The 22,527-nt window shown below is 46.6% G+C and overlaps 1 protein-coding gene across 5 annotated transcripts in view; it reads right to left on the reverse strand.

Moving 5' to 3' along the window:
• PARD3 (par-3 family cell polarity regulator) overlaps positions 1-22,527 on the reverse strand; it is a 535,977-nt gene that overhangs the window by 353,519 nt on the left and 159,931 nt on the right. For all 5 annotated transcript variants that reach the window (XM_066585804.1, XM_066585803.1, XM_066585801.1 and 2 more), the window contains exon 4: positions 2,625-2,803. In XM_066585804.1, coding sequence (XP_066441901.1) covers positions 2,625-2,803 — 179 coding nt within the window. The remainder of the gene's footprint in view (positions 1-2,624; positions 2,804-22,527) is intronic.

Consider the following 22,527-nt stretch of genomic DNA (forward strand, 5'->3'; position numbering starts at 1 on the left):
ACTCACCTCCCCCGGCGTTTTGCAGCGCTGCTCCTGGTCCCTGGCAGAGCATTGCTTGAAATCCCCGCCTCCAGAAAACACACGTGCCTTCAGCCAATCACAGCCATTCAATGATGTCATTGAATGGCTGTGATTGGCTGACGGCGTGTGTTAGCTAATCACAGTATTAGCTTTCTGGAGACGGGGATTTCAAGCCCTGCGTCCAGAAAGCAATGCTCTGCCGGGGACCAGGAGGGAGCAACAGCCTGCAGCAGCGCCGCAGAACGCTGGGGGAGGTGAGTAATGATTTTTTTTTTTGACACTTTCTTTTTTTTGTATTACCGGCGTATAAGACGACCCCCGACTTCAGAGCAGATTTTTCGGGGTTCAAAAGTCGTCTTATACGCCGGTATATACGGTACTTAACACATTCTAAAGCACCGAGAGTCAGATCTAAGTAGAACCAGTACAGGGCAAAGGCGATGAATATAAAGAAATGCAAGAAATCGGAGTCAGCAGGTTTGCGGTTGCAAAGCTTTTCAGCCGGCCCCACTGATATGAAGACATGACAGCGCCTCTTTAAATGGATTGTACACGATAGTGGAGGCATCGGAGAGCTGTCCTGCACTGCATTAGAAACATGTGCCAGACCTCAGCCGACATCGGAGCTATGCAGGGAAGTCTAAATGTCAGACAAGGTCCAATATTGGAAAGGGTTAAACTAATATTTAAAGGGATAGTGCCATCTATAAATTGGTTTGACTAAATAAAACCAGATAATGAAACATTTTTTTCTAATACTTTTCATTTTCCGATCATAGATTTTTGTTCTATTGTCTGTACATAACTATGTGGTTGGCCATCTTGCCTAAGTGGCAGTTAACACTTAGAGATATGCTTTAAGAGCAACCTCATTGTCCATAGACAGGTCTAATTGACTTCTTTGGGACAAGATTGTGAGCATGTTCTATGCCTTGTGCAGAGAGGGGAGGAGGGGAGCTGTGACTATTGTGAATGGTGGCTGCTGTGCTATCTATATACAGGTGTCACCTCAGTGTAATCCTGCCTGTACAGGAAGGCGGAGGGGAGGAGGTGAGCTGTGAATATTTTGAATGGTGTATCATATGTTATCTATATATATTGGTGTCACCTCTCAGTATAATCCTGCCTGTACAGGGAGGGGAGGAGGGGAGCTGTGACTACTGTGAATGGTGGATCCTGCTATCTATATATAGGTGTCCCCTCTCAGTGTAATCCTGTCTGTGCAGGGAGGGGAGGAGGGGAGCTGTGACTATTGTGAATGGTGGATCCTGTGTTATCTATATATAGGTGTCTCCTCTCAGTGTAATCCTGTTTGTACAGGGAGGGGAGGAGGTGAGCTGTGACTATTGTGAATGGTGGATCCTGTGTTATCTATATATAGGTGTCTCCTCTCAGTGTAATCCTGTTTGTACAGGGAGGGGAGGAGGGGAGCTGTGACTATTGTGAATGGTGCATCCTGTGTTATCTATATATAGGTGTCTCCTCTCAGTGTAATCCTGTCTGTACATGGAGAGGAGGAGGTGAGCTGTGACTATTGTGAAAGGTAGATCCTGTGTTATCTATATATAGGTGTCTCCTTTCAGTGTAATCCTGTCTGTGATCATAATGAGATGATGGCTGAGAAGTTTTCTCTACAGAACAGGAATTGTCAGACCATTATTAAGCTTAGTGGTCAGTGTGAGAACTGCAGGATCTTATTTATACTTTTTATGTACATTGTGAGACTAAAAATGAAAAAAAGCATGAAAAAAAATTATTCGAAAAATACATTGAACATAAAAACTTGATTTATACAAGAGGGTATTTTCTAATTACACATTCCTTTTAAGAAAACCATCCATCGCACAAACAGTGATCTACCAGGACCTGATTGGTGAGTTCAATGACTAGGAATATCCCCACAGAGTTGCACTGATGTTACAGGCAATTATGGTGGAATTTGCAATGGAGTCCACATCCTCCAGCTCTGTGCACAAGCACACCAGCCCAATGGCAGATAGGCCATCGATGGTTGACAAATGGACAACCCCTTTAAATGTCCCAGTACTGACACACTCCTACACTTCCTTATTAAAAGCACCACATTTTAAATAAAAAGAAGCTAAATATTAAAAGCAGAGAGAAGGCGTGCGACATCCCCTAATGAAATCCAGACCGAAGGAGAGCATTTAATAAAAGGAACATTAAAACGTACAACGGCCATTGCCAACCCCTCCCCGAAGGCCGATCCGCTGTAATTTCTGCGCTGTAAAACCTTCTTTGTGAAGACTCCCAAACAGCCTTAATTGTGAGATACAGAACAATTTATAGGCTGATCAAAGAAAAGTTCGGAATCCAAAGTCTCCCCGCAGCATATGGGATTACAGATGGGAGAAGGTGAACTTGGAGCAAGCTAATTGTTTCAAAACATGCTCACGTGTCTCTGACCGCTCGACGGGGACGCCGCGCACCAGACATAACAGTTGTACTTTTCGTGGGGAGAGAGGTTTGCCGGAGGGGTGAAGCCCAGCGGAGGAAGCCGTTATTACAGTATCGACATGAAGAAACAATTACAAGGAGAGAGGAGATTCAACAAGCAGTAGAACCATCTCGGCTCTCCATACCTTTCTGTCATGGGAGTTGTGGCCCGTGGGGGGGTTCTTCTTCGTGAACCCTGCAGTCGTAGACCATCTAGTTGGATTTCTACGTGACGGCTCTTCAGAAGTGAAGTTGGAGTCGCTAACAGAAGTGGTTATCCCAATGAGAGCGGGGTCGCTGCTGCGGCGTACATGCAGTGGCATATCTGGTTGGAGGGGGAAAAAAGAAAACAAGAAGATGTAATTTAGAGTCAAGACATCATACTTTATACATGCAGAAGAAACGGTATCAATACGAGTAAGATAAAAGGCTAAGGAATAGATGTAATCATTCACAACCTGACTTATTATAGCTCCATGTCACAAAAAGTTAAAGTTAGTGTACTCAACTGTCCCATGACACTTAAGGTAAAACTTCCGTTTTGGGACAAGATCCTGGAGGAGGTGGGAGATACATTACCTATGTTTGTTCTTCTCTTCAGTCCGTCCAATTAGCCGTTTCCAGGTCCCATGTTTAGTTGTCTAAGGTGGCTTAAGCACCAATGCACTATAACTGCTCTCTGATTGGCCAATGATATTCACATGAGCAACGCTGGCCAATCAGAGCAGTGCACAGTGCCCATTAGTTAGATAGAAAACTGCAGCACCCATCCTGGACAGCCAAAAACCAGGATGGCTGTCTGAGAAGGACACATGCATGAAATGTATCCCCGGCCTACGATTCTACGACAGAATTTGGTCCCAAATCCAAAAAGTTTCTTCAAGCCGATTGTACACATTAGACAGATGTAGGGTGAGCTTACCAATTTGGGTGGAACTAACCAACCATCTAATGTATACGGACGAGTTCTGACCTTCCACCACTGGAAGATGTCACGGGACAAGAGGAGTGGGAACTTTAAATATTGCAGATTGTTTTCTTCCCAAGCCAGAGGTATCTGACAGTATCTTAAAGTACCTCTACGTGGGGCGATTAATGCCCGAATTACTGATGGCAACAGCAAATTCAGACAACAGTCGTCCCGTGTACAAGCTGCTGCTGACTGCACCCTGAGCTACAAACCGCTCACTTTTTGTAGTCGCTTAGTTTTTAGCTCACCTAAAAACCAAGAGACTATGTGCCCATGTAAACAGGAGTTGTTCAATCTTTGAACGACTGCCTATTTAGGCCAATGGGCGGCTTGATTTGCGGATCTCCTGCTCAGGTGCTCATCAGATCCGCCCGTGGACATTGGGCCTTACTGTGGATGGAGGTAAGTGAGCAGGAACAATCCCCAGCCTGCTCCACCTCCATTTACTGACTGAGTAAAGATTAGGAGCAATAGTTGGTGGAAAACCCAACAGGCGCCCCATGTAAAGGTACCGCTACTTCCCCTCCCTATTTACATGGATGTGTGTGTATAAAGGGAGGTGTGTTGGAAGGAATCTCTCTTGGCCGTGTTGACCGCGCATCTGTATGGGGGTCTGGGTTGGCCAAGTTGAGCATGCATGTATATGGCAGGTGTCGGAAGGAATAGCTCTCTCAGCTGACCGTCATCCATGGCTCACCATTACTCAACATTCATGATGAACACATTAGCGAAAATTGCCAGATTATTCAAATTACACACAATCATCCAATATTATAAAAAGATACTGATGTGCGCCTTTTGCCTCCTTCACCAATACCCTTCTATATGGAAAGATGTTTGATGCATGAGAATTCGCATTGTCTATTCAACAAGGTAACAAGCTATTGTTGTTCTAGATCAACATTCCTACAGAAAATTATTCTAATCATAACATTTACTGTCTTTTCTTGCAGACAATATCTCAGCGACTAAACAGAACAAAAAGTCACCGTAGATACAGAAAATGTACTTAAAGTAACAGTGGTGAAGGGTCGTGCCGGAGCGTGACTGACTCAGTTGTTGACCGACTCTCTTAGGCCTGGAACGAGGCATGGCACAGTTAATCAGGTCACCCGGAGAGTCCTTCGACTTGCAAATACATTCTTTTAAACTGCAAAACCAAACTCCATTGAAGAAGGAGTTCAACTACTAGATATAGCTACAAGGACTATCCCAGAACCTGGAAGAAGCAGCGGGCGGTCACGTGTCGTTCATGGTGCATGTGACCGCTCAGCTCCTCACAGGCTTCAGCAGCCACAGAAGAATTGCTGCTGAAGACTGTAAGTGGCTCATGTGTACAATGAACGGTACGCGACTGTCTCTTCTGCCGGGTTCCACGTGGCGGGCACCGGGACTGCAGCACTGGGCGGGATAGGCGAGAATTCAACTTTATTTTAAGGCAGCTTCACTTTTTTTTTAATGTCTCAGAAAATCCGTTTAAGGTAATTGTATGTATATGTATATATATATATATATATATATATATATATATATATATATATATATATATATATATATATATATATATATATATATATATATATATATATATATATATATATATATATATATATATATATCCCCGCCCCATCCATCTAGGATCACCACTTCTTTCAATAGACCCGTTGTCCCATGTCAGTGGAGCCAGCTGCATAGCTTTGCAGGCATGGCCCCCCAATGACTTCAGTGCCATCTCTCCTTTCTATACACCCAATCCTGTTTTTGGCATATGGGCATTCCTCAATTCATCACCTGGCACTGTAAATGTACCGAGTGGGCAGCTCACACCGACCACTAACTTGATAGACTCAGTTACCGGAGACGAATCCAAGAAGTACAGGTAAGGAGAAACTGGTTGAGTTTGAACTAAAGAATGACATTGCTGGAGTCAGGAGAGCTCTGCAGCCGGCCTGGTAGGAGGACATGGCGGCTCCTCTTTAATAGATCAGAGGTTGCTTGCTGGATGCACTCATGCCGTTCACAAGCTTCGATGCACAATATCATAAACCCATTCAATTTCATCGTTCAATTATATAATAGCTAAAATAAATTTTTCAGCTTTTTTTTTTTTTTTTTTTTTTTTAGAAAATCCGATGAAAAGCATTTTCTGCAGCCAGTTGCTTAGCACACATTTACTAGGATATATTTTATGACAACCAAGCACGAAAACTGGCTGTGGACATTCTGCAGGTCTGGCGCGTCACCGGGCAGAACAGAAACACTTAATGTCATCTGCTTTCATGGGTTTTCCAGTAACAACTACAAAATAAAGTGCCAAATGTGCTTTCCACAAAATATTGTGTACAAAGGCCACGGGAGCAAAACGAATACTGTCCAATAAAAGGCCAAGGTCGCGGCCAGGAAATGTCACCGCTGTCATTATTCTCAAAGGACAGATAATGGGCGACATCCTCGAGCAACAGATGGGCTGATATTCCCCACCCTACTTATAAACCATGACGCCAAAAGTCAAAGCGCTGGTTCCATACGGATATCAACGGCCTCTTGTACCCATAGCGGATGAGACTAATATTGAAGCATTACACAGTTTATTCAAATCCACAACGGAAGGTCAAGTGCAGAATATCCAGGGTCGGTTACACCACAACTTTGATCGGAGGTCAACAAGAGTAGATCTAAGATCAAATAGAAGAACAACATTGCTCCAACGCAGTTTAGCCCGTAATCTTGTTTCAAATCTAGATTCAACTTGATTGCCCGATTTTGCCAGGTCAAAATTGTTGACATAAGTTCAACTGGTGAAATTCAAAATGGCCGACTAGACCGGGAAGATCATCGGACTACTGCAACCAATCGACACGCGGGATGTATTTCAACCAGGTAGAAGCTTAGATCGCAGATTAAGTGAACTTGGTTTTGCAAGCCTTAGATCGAAAAATACACACACACACACAATCTATATATAGATATATATCTCTACCTCCCTCCCCCCTCCCTCCCTCCCCCCTCTCTCCCTCCCTCCCTCCACCTCCCTCCCTACCTCCCTCCCTCCACCTCCCTCCCTACCTCCCTACCTCCCTACCTCCCTCCACCTACCTACCTCCCTCCACCTACCTACCTCCCTACCTCCCTCCACCTACCTACCTCCCTACCTCCCTCCACCTACCTACCTCCCTACCTCCCTCCACCTACCTCCCTACCTCCCTCCACCTACCTCCCTACCTCCCTCCACCTACCTCCCTACCTCCCTCCACCTACCTCCCTACCTCCCTCCACCTACCTCCCTACCTCCCTCCCCCTCCCCCCCCCCCCTCCCTCCCCCTCCCCCCCCCCCCCTCCCTCCCTCCCTCCCCCTCCACCTCCCTCCACCTACCTACCTCCCTCCACCTACCTACCTACCTCCCTCCACCTACCTACCTACCTCCCTCCACCTACCTACCTACCTCCCTCCACCTACCTACCTCCCTCCACCTACCTACCTCCCTCCACCTACCTACCTCCCTCCACCTACCTACCTCCCTCCACCTACCTACCTCCCTCCACCTACCTACCTCCCTCCACCTACCTACCTCCCTCTCTCCCTCCACCTCCCTACCTCCCTCCACACCTCCCCCCCTCCCCCCCCCCCTCTATCTCTATCTCCAAGAGATACTTGAATAGACCTGGTTTTGGACAACAGCAAATACAAAACCTGCCAGAGGAGTTTTCTCCGACTCCAGAATGACAAATCATCCACGTTACACAGCAATGATATGTAATACAGCCGCCCGCTCCAATATCATTCCAGTCATTGCTATTTTGTCCGTCAGCTTTTTCCAGAACCAAGGGCTTCTTCACATCCGCAGACACTTACTTTTAAAATCGCGGTTGTAGATTCCATGAAAAAAAAAAAGAAAACGGGACAAAAAAGTGCAGCACATTGCGCTGTGAAATCCCAGACGGATACAGAACAGACCTCACTATAGTCAATATGGTCTACTTCGCTCCAACATAAGATGCAATTTGGGCCGGATTGCAGTTTTTCTGCTCCCCGAACAAAGCAAGCAAGCAGAAACCTCTAGAATAAGTGTAAATGACCCTAGAAGAAAAACAAATAAATAGATGGTTGATAATGGAGTCCATTTAATAAAAAAGGAATAACATGGTAACATAGTATGTTAGGCTGAAAAAAGGCACATGTCCATTCAGCCCATTAACCCCCAATACTGATCCAGAGGAGGGAAGGGAAAAAAATAAGCTAGAAGCCCATTTTCCTTATTTTAGATGGGGAAGTTCTTTACGACTCCAAGTCTGGCAATCGTAATAATCCCAGGATCACCAACACCGAGTAATCCGTGATATAACATGAGATATTGTAACACTCAAGAAAGACGTCCAGAACCCTTCAGAACCCCCTTCTATGTTGTGTAGAAACCTTCTATTCTCTAGATGTAGAGAGCGCCCCCTTGTTACAGTCCTGGGTATAATAGATGGTGGTAGAGATCTCTGTATTGACCCCTGATATATTATAAATAGTTATTAAAGCGCCCCCTTGTTACAGTCCTGGGTATAATAGATCAGTGCTCCCCAACTCCGGTCCTCAGGGACCGCCAACAGGTCGTGTTTTCAGGATTTCCTCAGTGTTGCACAGATGATGCAATTATTGTCGGTGCCTCAGACATTGCCACCGGTGTTCTTACTATAGGATATCCTGAAAACACGACCTGTTGGTTGTCCCTCAGGACTGGAGTTGGGGACCCCTGTAATAGATGATAGGAGAGATCTCTGTATTGACCTCTGATATATCTATACATAGTTATTAGAGCTACTCGTTACAATCCTGGGTATAATAGATAAAGGGAGAGATTATAGTTATTAGAGAGCCCCTTGTTACAGTCCTGGGTATAATAGATGATGGAAGAGATCTCTGTATTAACCCCTGATATATTATACATAGTTATTAGAGCGCCCCCTTGTTACAGTCCTGGGTATAATAGATGATGGCAGAGATCTCTGTATTGACCTCTGATATATCTATACATAGTTATTAGAGAGCCCCTTGTTACAGTCCTGGGTATAATAGATGATGGAAGAGATCTCTGTACTGACCCCTGATATATTATACATAGTTATTAGAGCGCCCCCTTGTTACAGTCCTGGGTATAATAGATGATGGCAGAGATCTCTGTATTGACCTCTGATATATCTATACATAGTTATTAGAGAGCCCCTTGTTACAGTCCTGGGTATAATAGATGATGGAAGAGATGTCTGTATTAACCCCTGATATATTATACATAGTTATTAGAGCGCCCCCTTGTTACAGTCCTCGGTATAATAGATGATGGCAGAGATCTCTGTATTGACCTCTGATATATCTATACATAGTTATTAGAGAGCCCCTTGTTACAGTCCTGGGTATAATAGATGATGGCAGAGATCTCTGTATTGACCTCTGATATATCTATACATAGTTATTAGAGAGCCCCTTGTTACAGTCCTGGGTATAATAGATGATGGAAGAGATCTCTGTACTGACCCCTGATATATTATACATAGTTATTAGAGCGCCCCCTTGTTACAGTCCTGGGTATAATAGATGATGGCAGAGATCTCTGTATTGACCTCTGATATATCTATACATAGTTATTAGAGAGCCCCTTGTTACAGTCCTGGGTATAATAGATGATGGAAGAGATCTCTGTATTAACCCCTGATATATTATACATAGTTATTAGAGCGCCCCCTTGTTACAGTCCTCGGTATAATAGATGATGGCAGAGATCTCTGTATTGACCTCTGATATATTTACATAGTTATTAGAGAGCCCCTTGTTACAGTCCCGGGTATAATAGATGATGGGAGAGATCTCTGTACTGACCCCTGATATAGTTATACATAGTTATTAGAGCGCCCCTCAGCAGTCTTTTTCCTAAATGAAATAAACCCAATTTTGATGACCTCTCTGGGTATTGCAGTTCATCCATTCCATTTATTACTTTAGTTGCTGCCATTGTACCCACTCAAGCTCTGATATGTCCTTCTTGAGTACTGGTGCCCAAAACTGTCCACAATATTCCATATGTGGTCTGACCAGTGACTTATAAAGAGAAAAACAAGGTTCTCGTCATTTACCCCATGATCCTATTTGCCTTGGCAGCAGCTGCCTGACGTTGGTTGCTCCAGTTCACCAAGTGTTTTCCCATGTCAGTGTTCCCCATAAGTTTCCCATTCAGTGTGTGATGGTGACATGGATTTCCTAGCGGTTTATATTCCAGTTTTGATTTCCATTTGAAGCCATTTGGACTACCATATCAAATTCTTGCTCTTTTGACACCCTATTCCTCGTTCTATTAGGGAAGGGTGGACTAGGATGATATTAGAGTTGGGTCACCCATATCAGATTGAGGACTCCTCTTAAGGTGCATTTACACACACAGATGATCGCTCAAAATTCATCAGAAGCTGACAGTTTTGAGCAATCATTTTGCATAGGTACTAATGGGCCAAATCATCCACTTAGTACTTCATTGCATGTATTTCGAGAACAGCAGGTGGTCTGTTCTCTAAACACATCACTATTGTTCTGCAGCAGGACAGCTGTTAAATAATGTTATCAGTGCTGCCCGCGGAGAGCACAGTGTGCGGTCTGTCTTATCTCTCAGTCCTTAGAGATGAGGATTTCACGCTGACCTGAAGTCAGCGATGGACGTAAAGTGCCCAGTAAGTGCATGATGGATGCACATTTACACACGATTATCGCTCAAAAGATGGCTTGTGTGTAGGTAGTACTGAATTAGCGATTTAATAGGACCTTTATTATGCTTTTTTTAATCTTCACTATTAGGTTTTTAATTGTGTGAAAGAATGCCCTTTTTGTATTTAGGAGAATGTAAAGGCTCATTTACACGGAACGATGATCGCTCGATAATCACTCAAATGACAGTTCGAGTGACAGTTTTGAGTGATCATCTTTGCATAACTCTAAGTAGCCAATTAGCTACTTAAGAGTTAATGCAGGCGGAGCGGGACACCACCGCGATAGCTCTGAGAACAATACAGCTGTTTTGTATATGCGAACAGCCGCTTTGTTCTCGGCGCTTTCAGCTGGTGTCCCGTGAGAGCTGCCAACGGGATACCAGCTGAAAAATGCACCGCCCACTGAGATATCAGCATGTGGGGCTAAAAAGGCTCATCGCTCATTTCTAGCTGGCTAGAAATGAGCGATGGACGAACAGAGCACGATTACCACGCGTTTAGATGTAATGATCATCAATCAAAAGACGACTTTTGAGCCATCATCGTTGTGTCTAAATTGGCCTTTAGCAATAGATATTATAAAAGGGTCTTTCTGCTCTGTCTCTGGCTGGGGAGCAGCTTGCTGCAGCAGAAACCTTCTCCCAATATATAAAACCCACCGATAAAACTACAAGTCCACTAAACCCCACCTATAATATCTCACCTATCCATTGGCAGATGGAGAAAGACAGAACAGTAAAATCCCCGACTTCTTCACCAGAAGCTGGTGACCATCTTCTTATTAATAAGCTTCTTATTTTTCCATTTCCAAGTCTAGTGTCCCGCTGCTCTCACTATACTTCAATTCCAAGTAAATCTGGATGTATACAATTTCTGATATTAACCCTTTCCAATCCACTGTCTGACGTCTTCCAACATTCTGATTGAAGCCTGTACAACTCCGATGTCGGAAGACGTCCGGCAGGGTATTCTTACTGTATATTACTGGCCGCTCTGTTGTTGGGGGGCCTCTCCGGCATGTCACACACTGCAGTACTGGCTCTAGTCAGCAGATGGCACCATTGTATAATGGCAGAAAGAAAGCCCTCTAGGAAACTCTGAATCCAAAATTGGGTTAAATGACAGCATAAGGATTTTAAAATGTTAGGCGGAGAAAGTTTAAAAAAAAAACAAAAAACACTTAATTTTCAAAGATTTTGTGCTGCAGAACAAATTATTAAATCGTAAAAAAGGAAAAGCATTAAGTTAATGCTCCAATAACCAGAGCTGTATGAAGAGAGAGGCTGGTCCGATGCCGGCACCCCTCTGTCGCCGCATTAGTTTGCACAGCAACTGTAAACAGCAAGCTAATATTTAGGCAATAATTCATTTTTCAAGTTGACAGATATTGGCTCTGTAGGCAAAGGATAAGATAAAGGGCCTAGAAGAGATTATTACTTCTGCAGGAATCGAACTGTCATCAGTGACAATGAAATACTGTGTCCCAGAAAGAATGGATAGGTAATAACACAGAGGCTTATTAGGACTGAGGAAAGCATTATGGGGGTCAAATGCATCGCCCACATGGAGACTGAATTTATGCTCTTATACTTAATTCTCTGTGGCAAGGGCAGTAAAGAAAAACAAGCAAAAATACGCCGTGACTGATCAGTACCAAGAGCGACGCTTGCTGCCGACTACTCAACCACACATAGAGAACTCAGACGAGGAACAGCTAAGGTGGAACCAACAAGGCCCCAAAGACAACGGACTGTAGGTGTCTGAACCAGCCGATTTCGGTGGGGCCGCAAAACTCTTACACTCAACTTTCCCTGACAGATTGTCACTGGAAGGAAGGATTAGGCCTGAAGCTTCAAGTCTCAATCCCCTTTGCCTGCCCTGGAGGTAAGTCGCCAACCGGTGTTTGGCCTTCTCTGCAAAATACACGAGCACTGAGCCAAACTGAGGGAGTGTTCATATGTTGGTGGGGAAGCCTGGAGAAATAACAGTCAGTCAAACGAACATTTGGCCAACAGCCTTGGAAGGTATTTAGAGGTCTTCATACATCTTCAATTTTTAGGTCCCAACTAGTTTCATACCTGGGTTAGTATTTCCATTCTTCAGCCCCATCTTCGAACCTGAACAAGTGAACGATGTCTATAAGATGTCGCTGCTTGTCTTGTGATGGATCCATTCCAGTTAGGAATCCTAAAATTCATAGGGTTGATGTGACCAACGTATCCATGTAGTCGCGTCTGGCACTCGGGGACTTTATAGGCAGACATTGTCCATGCTTCCCTGTCCGGCGTGGCTTCTTCTAACTGCTTGATGCACATATTGGTATCCGCACTTTCTGGTTCCACTGGCCATTCCCAACATTACTGACTTCTCTAGCGAGTTACTACGCATGATGTGGCCAAAGTAGGTCAGTCGCAGTCTAGTGACTTCAGCTCCTACGATGTCCTGGGTTTTATATGACCCAACACCTCTGTTACCCCGGCCGCCCGCGCCAGTCCTTGGTTTTTCCCCTTACTCTTTCTTCTTCCTTTCTCTTCGGTTCATCCCTTTTTTCTTTGTTGGCATCTCCCCATTGTCTGGCTACAAGGCTGTTGATGGTTCTTGTATTTCATGTCTGCACCTCAGTCGTCTCATGGGGGATGTCATTTAGTGTTTTTCTCCAATGTTGCTGGACTTCTTCAGACCTGTTTAGCGAATTTGTATTCCTCCCCGTTATGTTCAACAGTGATAGCATTCCCTTTTCTTCGCATGTACTTATTCCGTTACTATATTGTTCTCTCCACATTGGGAATGGATTGAAAATTTGCAAAACTTCTAAAAATTTATTTTTAATTAATAAATTGAGAGGTTCTTGTGATTACAGGATATATATTTTTGGAGGTCGTTCTGGGTTGGTGAACACCAGATGAAGGGTCTACCAGCCCCCTAAGCGCACAACTGCAAGCGATGGGTAATATCTATGTTTGCTCTCCTCTTTACTCCATGTTTATGAAGTTTGACGGCCCCCGCAGACAGATAATACACTTTTCTGGGGATGTCACCTGAGATAATCATAGGTAATCAATAGTATGCACAACACACCTGCCATTCATACAGACAGCCCTGGAAAAGGAAGCAGCGGGTTCTTTTATCAAGTTGCTTTTGTGCTTTTCTGTCTGCGGTTTTGAGGTTTCTCGGCTTAATTGGAGAAATGCCCTATTCACCGAGACGCTGTCTACTGCGTGTCAGGAAAACAGATCCTGGCAGCCCGAATATACAGAAGATGTACTGCTGCACAGAAATATGGATTACTGTGGCTTATCCTGGAGAAACGAGGCGGGCGCAGCGCCGTTCTGAGACGGCCTTACGCTCGCAGAGTTTACAGAAGCGTTCAGAGACGTCTCATTGTTGGAAACAACTAAAATGCTTGCAGAAAAACAAAGATTTGTCTTCGGGACTTTCTTAGGGAATTTCTTTATCATCTACAAAAATATATCAGAGCATCTACCGAAGTATTAGAATTGTCGTTTAGCAATAGGAAACTTCCTGTGAGGCAGGCGGGAGTCTCTGGAGTCACATCCTGAAGCCGCATACAGAAGACAGGGTAGAGCATGCAATGAGGCATGGAGACTACCTCATATGGCAAGCCACGTCCATAAGATCTGTCGGGACATTAGGGGATCAGGCAGGCTAACCCCACTCGGGACTTGGGTTACCACTATGGTCACAAAAACACAACAACGGCCAGGATAGGAGGGGGTGTGGCTGACGTACGATTTTACCTCCGTTATTCCACCTAATCGCATGACTCACCATTCCTATATTTTAGCGCTACGCTGAGGCCCCGTGCACTTTCACCCCCCCCCTCCCGTCGGCATGCAACGCAGCATTCAAAAATGCTGTCAAATGTCGTACACAAGCGATCTACTGCGTTTCTGACAGATTTGAATATGCTCCCCATTGATTTCAATGGGAATACGCCTGAAAATAGAACATGCAGCACTCGAAAAACGTGTTAGAAGCGCTGTGTTGGGACGCTAGTCTGGAACGCTCCTCCTTCAATGGAGGAGTTTTACAGTGTTTATCGAGGTGTTAAAAAGCAGTGTGCGAGTGGCCCTTTAACACAACGGGCTCAGATACAGTGGCTCAGTTATAGCACACCTAAATAAAGTCATAATAGTTAGATGCCAGCACTGCGGAATGATAGTGATTACAGTGCAGTTACTTGCAGCAAGCACAGCTGATGGAAGCTGTCGTTTCTTTGGGCCCAGAAAGCCACGAAAACTATTTTTTGCAACCATGACTCACACCTCCCTATTCTGCTGCTATCCCAACGGACCTCTCAGTAACTGCCCCCATAGTACTTGTGTCCTCAATAAATAGTGCTTTAAATAGTGCTTCCACTAGTGCCCCCCAACAGTAGCCCCGATAGCCAGTAGTGCCCCCCAAAAGTAGCCATGGTAACCAATAGTGCCCCCCAACAGTAGCCCCGGTAACCAATAGTGCCCCAAACAGTAGCCCCGGTAACCAATAGTGCCCCAAACAGTAGCCCCGGTAACCAATAGTGCCCCAAACAGTAGCCCCGGTAACCAATAGTGCCCCAAACAGTAGCCCCGGTAACCAATAGTGCCCCAAACAGTAGCCCCGGTAACCAATAGTGCCCCAAACAGTAGCCCCGGTAACCAATAGTGCCCCAAACAGTAGCCCCGGTAACCAATAGTGCCCCAAACAGTAGCCCCGGTAACCAATAGTGCCCCAAACAGTAGCCCCGGTAATCAATAGTGCCCCAAACAGTAGCCCCGGTAACCAATAGTGCCCCAAACAGTAGCCCCGGTAACCAATAGTGCCCCCCAACAGTAGCCCCGGTAACCAATAGTGCCCCCCAACAGTAGCCCCGGTAACCAATAGTGCCCCCCAACAGTAGCCCCGGTAACCAATAGTGCCCCCCAACAATAGCCCCGGTAACCAATAGTGCCCCCCAACAATAGCCCCGATAACAGTGCCCCCCAACAATAGCCCCGATAACAGTGCCCCCCAACAGTAGCCCCGATAACAGTGCCTCCCAACAGTAGCCCCGATAACAGTGCCTCCCAACAGTAGCCCCGATAACAGTGTCTCCCAACAGTAGCCTCGATAACAGTGCCTCCCAACAGTAGCCCCGATAACAGTGCCTCCCAACAGTAGCCCCGATAACAGTGCCTCCCAACAGTAGCCCCGATAACAGTGCCTCCCAACAGTAGCCCCGATAACAGTGCCTCCCAACAGTAGCCCCGATAACAGTGCCTCCCAACAGTAGCCCCGATAACAGTGCCTCCCAACAGTAGCCCCGATAACAGTGCCTCCCAACAGTAGCCCCGATAACAGTGCCTCCCAACAGTAGCCCCGATAACAGTGCCTCCCAACAGTAGCCCCGATAACAGTGCCTCCCAACAGTAGCCCCGATAACAGTGCCTCCCAACAGTAGCCCCGATAACAGTGCCTCCCAACAGTAGCCCCGATAACAGTGCCTCCCAACAGTAGCCCCGATAACAGTGCCTCCCAACAGTAGCCCCGATAACAGTGCCTCCCAACAGTAGCCCCGATAACAGTGCCTCCCAACAGTAGCCCCGATAACAGTGCCTCCCAACAGTAGCCCCGATAACAGTGCCTCCCAACAGTAGCCCCGATAACAGTGCCTCCCAACAGTAGCCCCGATAACAGTGCCTCCCAACAGTAGCCCCGATAACAGTGCCTCCCAACAGTAGCCCCGATAACAGTGCCTCCCAACAGTAGCCCCGATAACAGTGCCTCCCAACAGTAGCCCCGATAACAGTGCCTCCCAACAGTAGCCCCGATAATAGTGCCTCCCAACAGTAGCCCCGATAATAGTGCCTCCCAACAGTAGCCCCGATAATAGTGCCTCCCAACAGTAGCCCCGATAATAGTGCCTCCCAACAGTAGCCCCGATAATAGTGCCCCCCAACAGTAGCCCTGATAACCAATAGTGCCACCCAACAGTAGCCCCAAGAACTAATAGTGCCACCCAACAGTAGCCCCGATAACTACCAATGCCCCAATAGTAATAGTGGCTCTCAGTGGCCGCAGTAGTAATAGTACCTTCTCTTAGTAGCCACAATAATAACTCCCTTAATCTCAGGATCACTTGTGATATAACCGTTGCAGATTTTCACTACGTATTCCCCGGCACAGGATAGTATATTACTAGCATACGGGGTTTTGCGAGACCCACATTTACACCCTGCGGTTTTTGAGAGAATGTTGCAGATTTTGAAAGGGTGCAATCAGTGGGTAAATCCTGCCTACTTACAGTGTGAACTGTATTCGACTCCAAAAGAATCAGTGATTGATATAATTAATCTAACATCTTAACTGCTAACACAACATATGCCGAGTGCCGTATTTATCAAGACCTTATGGCACTTTTTCCAACATGTCAAAATGTGTTGGAAAAAGTGGATGGAGCTTCAGGGTTGTACTTCACATGATTCTCTTATATTCATTAGGTTTAAACAAATGCTATTTATCCACAGGGTATACGGCCACTTAAAGGGGCTGTCCAGTTGTAAACTATTGATGGTCTACCCTAAGCATAGGTCATCAATAAGAGATTGTCCAAGACATATCGCCACGGACCCCTGCCAATCAGCTGTTCTCTGGGCCATTGTGCTTGGGCACTGAGCAGATTTCTGCAGGAAGCAAACAGATCCATTCCCACTGTAGTGGACAGAATTGGTAATGCAGGCATTAAAATGAATGGGAACTTTGCATTCAATACCAAGCCCGATCACTGCAGTTGGAATGGAGCTATCTGCCTACTGCAGATATCAGCCCAATGCCCAAGCACACCAGGCCAGAGAACAACTGATCATTGGGGTTTTCAGGTGGCAGGCCACCAAGGATCTACTACCGATGACCTAATCTGAAGATAGGCAATACGGTAGTTTACAACCAGACAACCCCTTTAAGTATGGCGCTTGTTGCACAGAGGGAAAGCCTGATGTGTCATACATTACAAAAACACCATTAAACGCCCAAAGTGTACTCGGAAAATTTTGTTAAAAATGTGTTGATATTTAAGCCCTCCAGCGGAGGTATTTGCCGTGAGATACCTCCCAGGTGTATGCCAAAAAGGCACTCTTACGGCCTACATGAATGCGAGACGTGACCTTACCACTGCAACAGGAAACTGCGGTAACCCATTCCCAAAATACAAAAAAAAATGTAAAAAAACAGCCAAAAGGAGACATCCTGAGCGTCGAACATAAAAAGCAACAGCTTCAAATCACAACAGATGGGAAAGACGTGTCAGGACTTTCAAATTTATCTTCTCGACTCCTAATCCTGACATGACAGAAAATATAATAACTGCAAAGAGCCCAGATATCCCTGACATTTACCATCGAATCCCCCTGGGATTCCATCTGATTGGATGATATACGGCCCAGGACACAATAACCAGGCAACATAATGAAGTAAGCAGGTATTGCAGCCCTCGTCTCGGCTCTCCAACCTAAGATCACAGCAATTAGATTAGGGGTTGCCAGAGGGGAAGCCTGGGATGTGACTACTTGCACAACGCCGCAATATCCGGCTTTTATATCGAGAAGCGGTATAACGTCCAGCTCTAACAATGGAAGAAGGTTCCAAAAAGAAGCCCAAAATAATCCGAGTACGTACAAGAAAGACTCCTTCTGAAAAGTTCCATCTGAACTTCCAAGATTACTTAAATACTGTGCTTATAAGTCAACTCGCACCAGTTGGCTGCGGCTGGAAGCATCTTTTCTCACTAACGTACATGCCATCTCATGACTGGTCCACCTTTTAGGCCTCTGTCGCACAGGCTACAAAATCACCACTACAAAAACACCTGTATGTGAACCTGATGGTTTCCAATGGGTTCTTTCAGACTACAAAACATCTCATGTGGAAGAACCCGTTGGAAACCCTGAGCTTCACTTACATGTGTTTTGTAGTCATGGTTCTGTAGCCCGTGTAAAAGAGACCCTCAAGAACAAGCACGCACCCAGCTTTTCATGTCCCCAGCCTATCCAAAATACTTCTCATTTTACGTACCCTCGTCAACTGGAAGATTCCTGAAGAAAGAGTATCTAGTGGAGGAGGTGTTCCAGTATTCTGCTTGATTCTTGGTTCTGACTCCTGTTCATATACCCAGCTTTCTTGAATTCTGCCCGTCCTGACCTCCAACCTGATTTCCACCTGTCCTGACCTCTGACTACACCCTTCCTCTGGTACCACGCTGTGTCAAGGGTTAACCCCACTGCCGTATTTTGCTTTTTTTTAATTGAACAGAATACAGTGTCTGCCAGCCTGACCATGAGTTTCCTGGCTTGAAATCCAAGCAACCCAGGAGCATCATATGCTCAAAGTTGGGGTCAGGAGGCCGGAGGTCAGACTGGGACACACTGTTGTATTCTATAGTAAAACAGAGGCAAAATTTACTACAGCATTAGAGGAGCAGGCCCAAAGCCGAGAAGATGGTGGGGAAGATTAGGTTTACTTTGGTTATGGTGGCTCTACTACCTCCTCCCCTGGGGGTAGCAAGGGACCCGTCCAAGTCACTACAGGGGAGGTCACAGGGAAAAGTAACCAGGAGTCACCTTAATGTCCTTTTGTCACTCATGACGCCACCATTCTGTCCTCTGTGGTGAAGCTGGATGCCATTAATAACTCAGTCCACACACAGGGAAAACTATAGACAAGCTGGGAACGGTCGGTAATGTCCATTTATTGTAACTGGTTGAACCTTCACAAGATCAACAGGCTGGCACAGATATAATAAATAAAGTGGTGTGACTGGGAGGAACTCTCAGGGTAATCCTGACGATCCACAGTCCCAGTTATCTGTGTGATCTCGCTCCCGACAACTCTCTATTACTCTCTACCGGTCCACACTGACATTTATTGGTCCTTGTCTTCTGGTCATGCAGCGGTCCTTCTCTCATACTCAGTAGTTAAAGGTAGTAGTGGAACACTCTGGGGGAGCTAGTCCCAGGCTAAGCACTAGGAATCGCTCGGCTTCCTCCATTCTCCGCACACCGCGCGATCACCGAAGTATGGATGTCAGGTTTCTCTGACTTTTGCAAGCAGACAGCCCCTTGCAACCACATTATATATTATGTGAACTGAACGGACGCTATTTACACTCATTGCCCAGCGCCATAACCAGCATAAACGATGGACGATGAGCTGATCGCTCAGTGTAAACAGCAGTTGGTCAATACTGAACGGCCGCTGTTAAGTCAATGGAGGAGCGGGGAGAGCGAGGAGAGAAGTCTCCTGCAGCCGCCCCGCTGTGAGCCAGCGATACTAGCTCCCGTGCAGCAGCACCGCAGCGAGTATGTGCGAGGACGAGGGGCGGGCATCGTTTGCACGACATTTGTCCCATCTGCTTAAAAGACCAGTAGAACACACTACATAGCCTCGGAGACTGACGGAGGCGGGGTCTAATAGACACATTCACACCGCTCTCACGCATATCGTTTACCGCAATTAGCGCGACGTGCAAAGTGTCACACTAACTACAGTACAATACTCCCATTGATTTCAACGAGACCTTGCAGACCTGCGCTTAAATGTAGCGTTTCTAATACCGCAAATTTTGAGCGTTGGGTGTTCTATTTTTGCGCATCTCAGCACCCATGACAATGATGGGGTGCGTTAAAAAGCGCTGTGGCAAAAAATTAAAAACAGCGCTCGGAACGGCGGTAAAAGTGCCTCGATTTTAAGCAGCGTTTTCTGAACGAATGTGTGAGAGTGGCTTTACATGTCAGACATAGAGGTCTTTGTCAGGCCTCCGGCGGCCAGCAGGGCCCAATGTGAAGTGCTGATGGGTGACAGGAGAAGTCCCCTCGCCTATCATCTGCTTACATGCTTGTTAATATGTAATGTAAGGGTTAAACTGCTAGGATCTGAGGTTTCTCCATCCCCGCCTGTTAGAGCAGGAGCCCCGCTGTCAGTGGTCAGCCCAGCCGCCATAAGAAGATGTATGTGCAGCTATAAAGCTTATAAGTGAGGTCAGTAAACAGGCGTATTGGGGGTCATTGAGAGGTAAGTCACCGGTAGTGATAAGGACCGTGTCCAGTAAAGCCCTACGATCCTACAGCACACGGCGGAAGAACTAGAAGCACCAAACGTCTTTTCATATGAATGTCAATGTTCATTCCAAATGAGGACAAGTCCAGTTACAATTGAGAATTGCTGGGTGCTGGCACTCCGCAGCGATGGGCAGATGGGCATTTAAGGTAATGCAGAACTTGCCAAGTTAACATGCTGCCAATCATAATGTAAAACTGCAGTTTGTGGCTGACTAATGCATCCGCAGCGCAGCAAACCAACATGAGAGGACATTAAAGCCAGTGCTTCACAACAGAAGAGAGCAATATGGAGTCCTACGGCGGATGAACGGGTCACGTCAAGCTAATCGGGATTGACAAACTGCCCGACCGATGTCCAGCCAAACCCTGCAAGTGTCCACAGAGCCATCTGCATGCAGCGACAGGATGAAGCCATCAGGTCACAACGCAATGTCAGCCGCGGCGCCTCGAGACGTCCTTGGTTAGGGGTCATTCACACCTCGCTTCTGTGTCCCTGGGTTCCATACAAGGGTTAAAGGGGCTGTCATGTTACCAGATAACCCCCTTCACTACAACCGCCTATATTCAAATAATGAGCAGAACTGTACTGACCCCTGCAGTGCCGCTGCAGCCCCGCTGTGTCCCCGCTGTTGGCTGCATAGCTGCGGCTACAGGAAGTCAGGTGACCGCTGCAGCGTCATCTTCCCGAACTCCCGGCCTCATGGCGCCCAGGATGTGTCGACTCCAGGGAAGCGAGTGGGTGATACTTCAGTCTCCGATTGGCTGCAATGGTCATCTAACTGCGATGGCAGCTTTCACAATAAATGCTGCAGCAGTGGAGCATCTCCGTTCAGTATTTTAAAACAGGTGGCCCTATTAAAGAGGGTCTGTCTGATAACAGATAATCCCTTTAAGACGGAATCCCTGAAAGCAGATTTCAGATGGAATTCCTGTGTTCAGACTCAGCGTGTTACTCCTCCTGGCCAGCGTAGACCTTTTATTGACCGCTATGACTTGAGGGTGCGCACCTATTATAGCGGCTGACTGCTCAACACCTCTTTATAGTCACAGTGATTTCAGCCACAGAAGGCCGGCCACGTCGTGTCTAAATGTAGAGGTACAATCTACTCCCAGTGTAACGGTGACTGAACATCCTTTAAAGCTGTGTGTAATGTGATAAATCTGCGTAGCGTTTATTTACGGTGTCGTTCTGCGCCGCCGCCTGTTACACTGATGAGATGGGATCTCACGCTGCGCCATCGGGGGTTGTTTATACGTGGAATCACTGCGTTTTGAACAATAGCGTTTTAGTGGCGTGAGGCGGCCCTCTGCTGCGTGCGATGACAAGCGTGCTGCATTTTGCTGCATCTGTACCATAGCGGTGCTACAGGAGGTAAGCTGGGGGACACGAACTCCAAAACAGACGGTTACAAAATTTATTTTAAAGCTCCAAAGAAATCTATTCAAGAGCAGATTTACACACACAGTATACGTCCCGGGTCACTCGAGCGTGCCGGTACAGCGTACAATTCCCGCATCACACGAGCGCGTCGGTACAGCGTATAAGTCCCAGGCCACACGAGCGCGTCGGTACAGCGTATAAGCCCCGGGTCACACGAGCGCGTCTGTACAGCGTATAAGTCCCGGGTCACACGAGCGCGTCGGTACAGCGTATAAGTCCCGGGTCACACGAGCGTGTCGGTACAGTGTATAAGTCCCGGGTCACACGAGCACGTCGGTACAGCGTATAAGTCCCGGGTCACACGAGCGCGTCGGTACAGAGTATAAGTCCCGGGTCACACGAGCGCGTCGGTACAGCGTATAAGTCCCGGGTCACACGAGCGTGTCGGTACAGTGTATAAGTCCCGGGTCACACGAGCACGTCGGTACAGCGTATAAGTCAAGGGTCACACGAGCGTGTCGGTACAGTGTATAAGTCCCGGGTCACACGAGCACGTCGGTACAGCGTATAAGTCCCGGGTCACACGAGCGCGTCGGTACAGAGTATAAGTCCCGGGTCACACGAGCGCGTCGGTACAGCGTATAAGTCCCGGGTCACACGAGCGTGTCGGTACAGTGTATAAGTCCCGGGTCACACGAGCACGTCGGTACAGCGTATAAGTCAAGGGTCACACGAGCGTGTCGGTACAGCGTATAAGTCCCGGGTCACACGAGCGCGTCGGTACAGAGTATAAGTCCCGGGTCACACGAGCGCGTCGGTACAGTGTATAAGTCCCGGGTCACACGAGCGTGTCGGTACAGTGTATAAGT

Source organism: Eleutherodactylus coqui, chromosome 12, assembly GCF_035609145.1.
Source record: "Eleutherodactylus coqui strain aEleCoq1 chromosome 12, aEleCoq1.hap1, whole genome shotgun sequence".
Classification (NCBI taxonomy): Eukaryota; Metazoa; Chordata; class Amphibia; order Anura; family Eleutherodactylidae; genus Eleutherodactylus; species Eleutherodactylus coqui.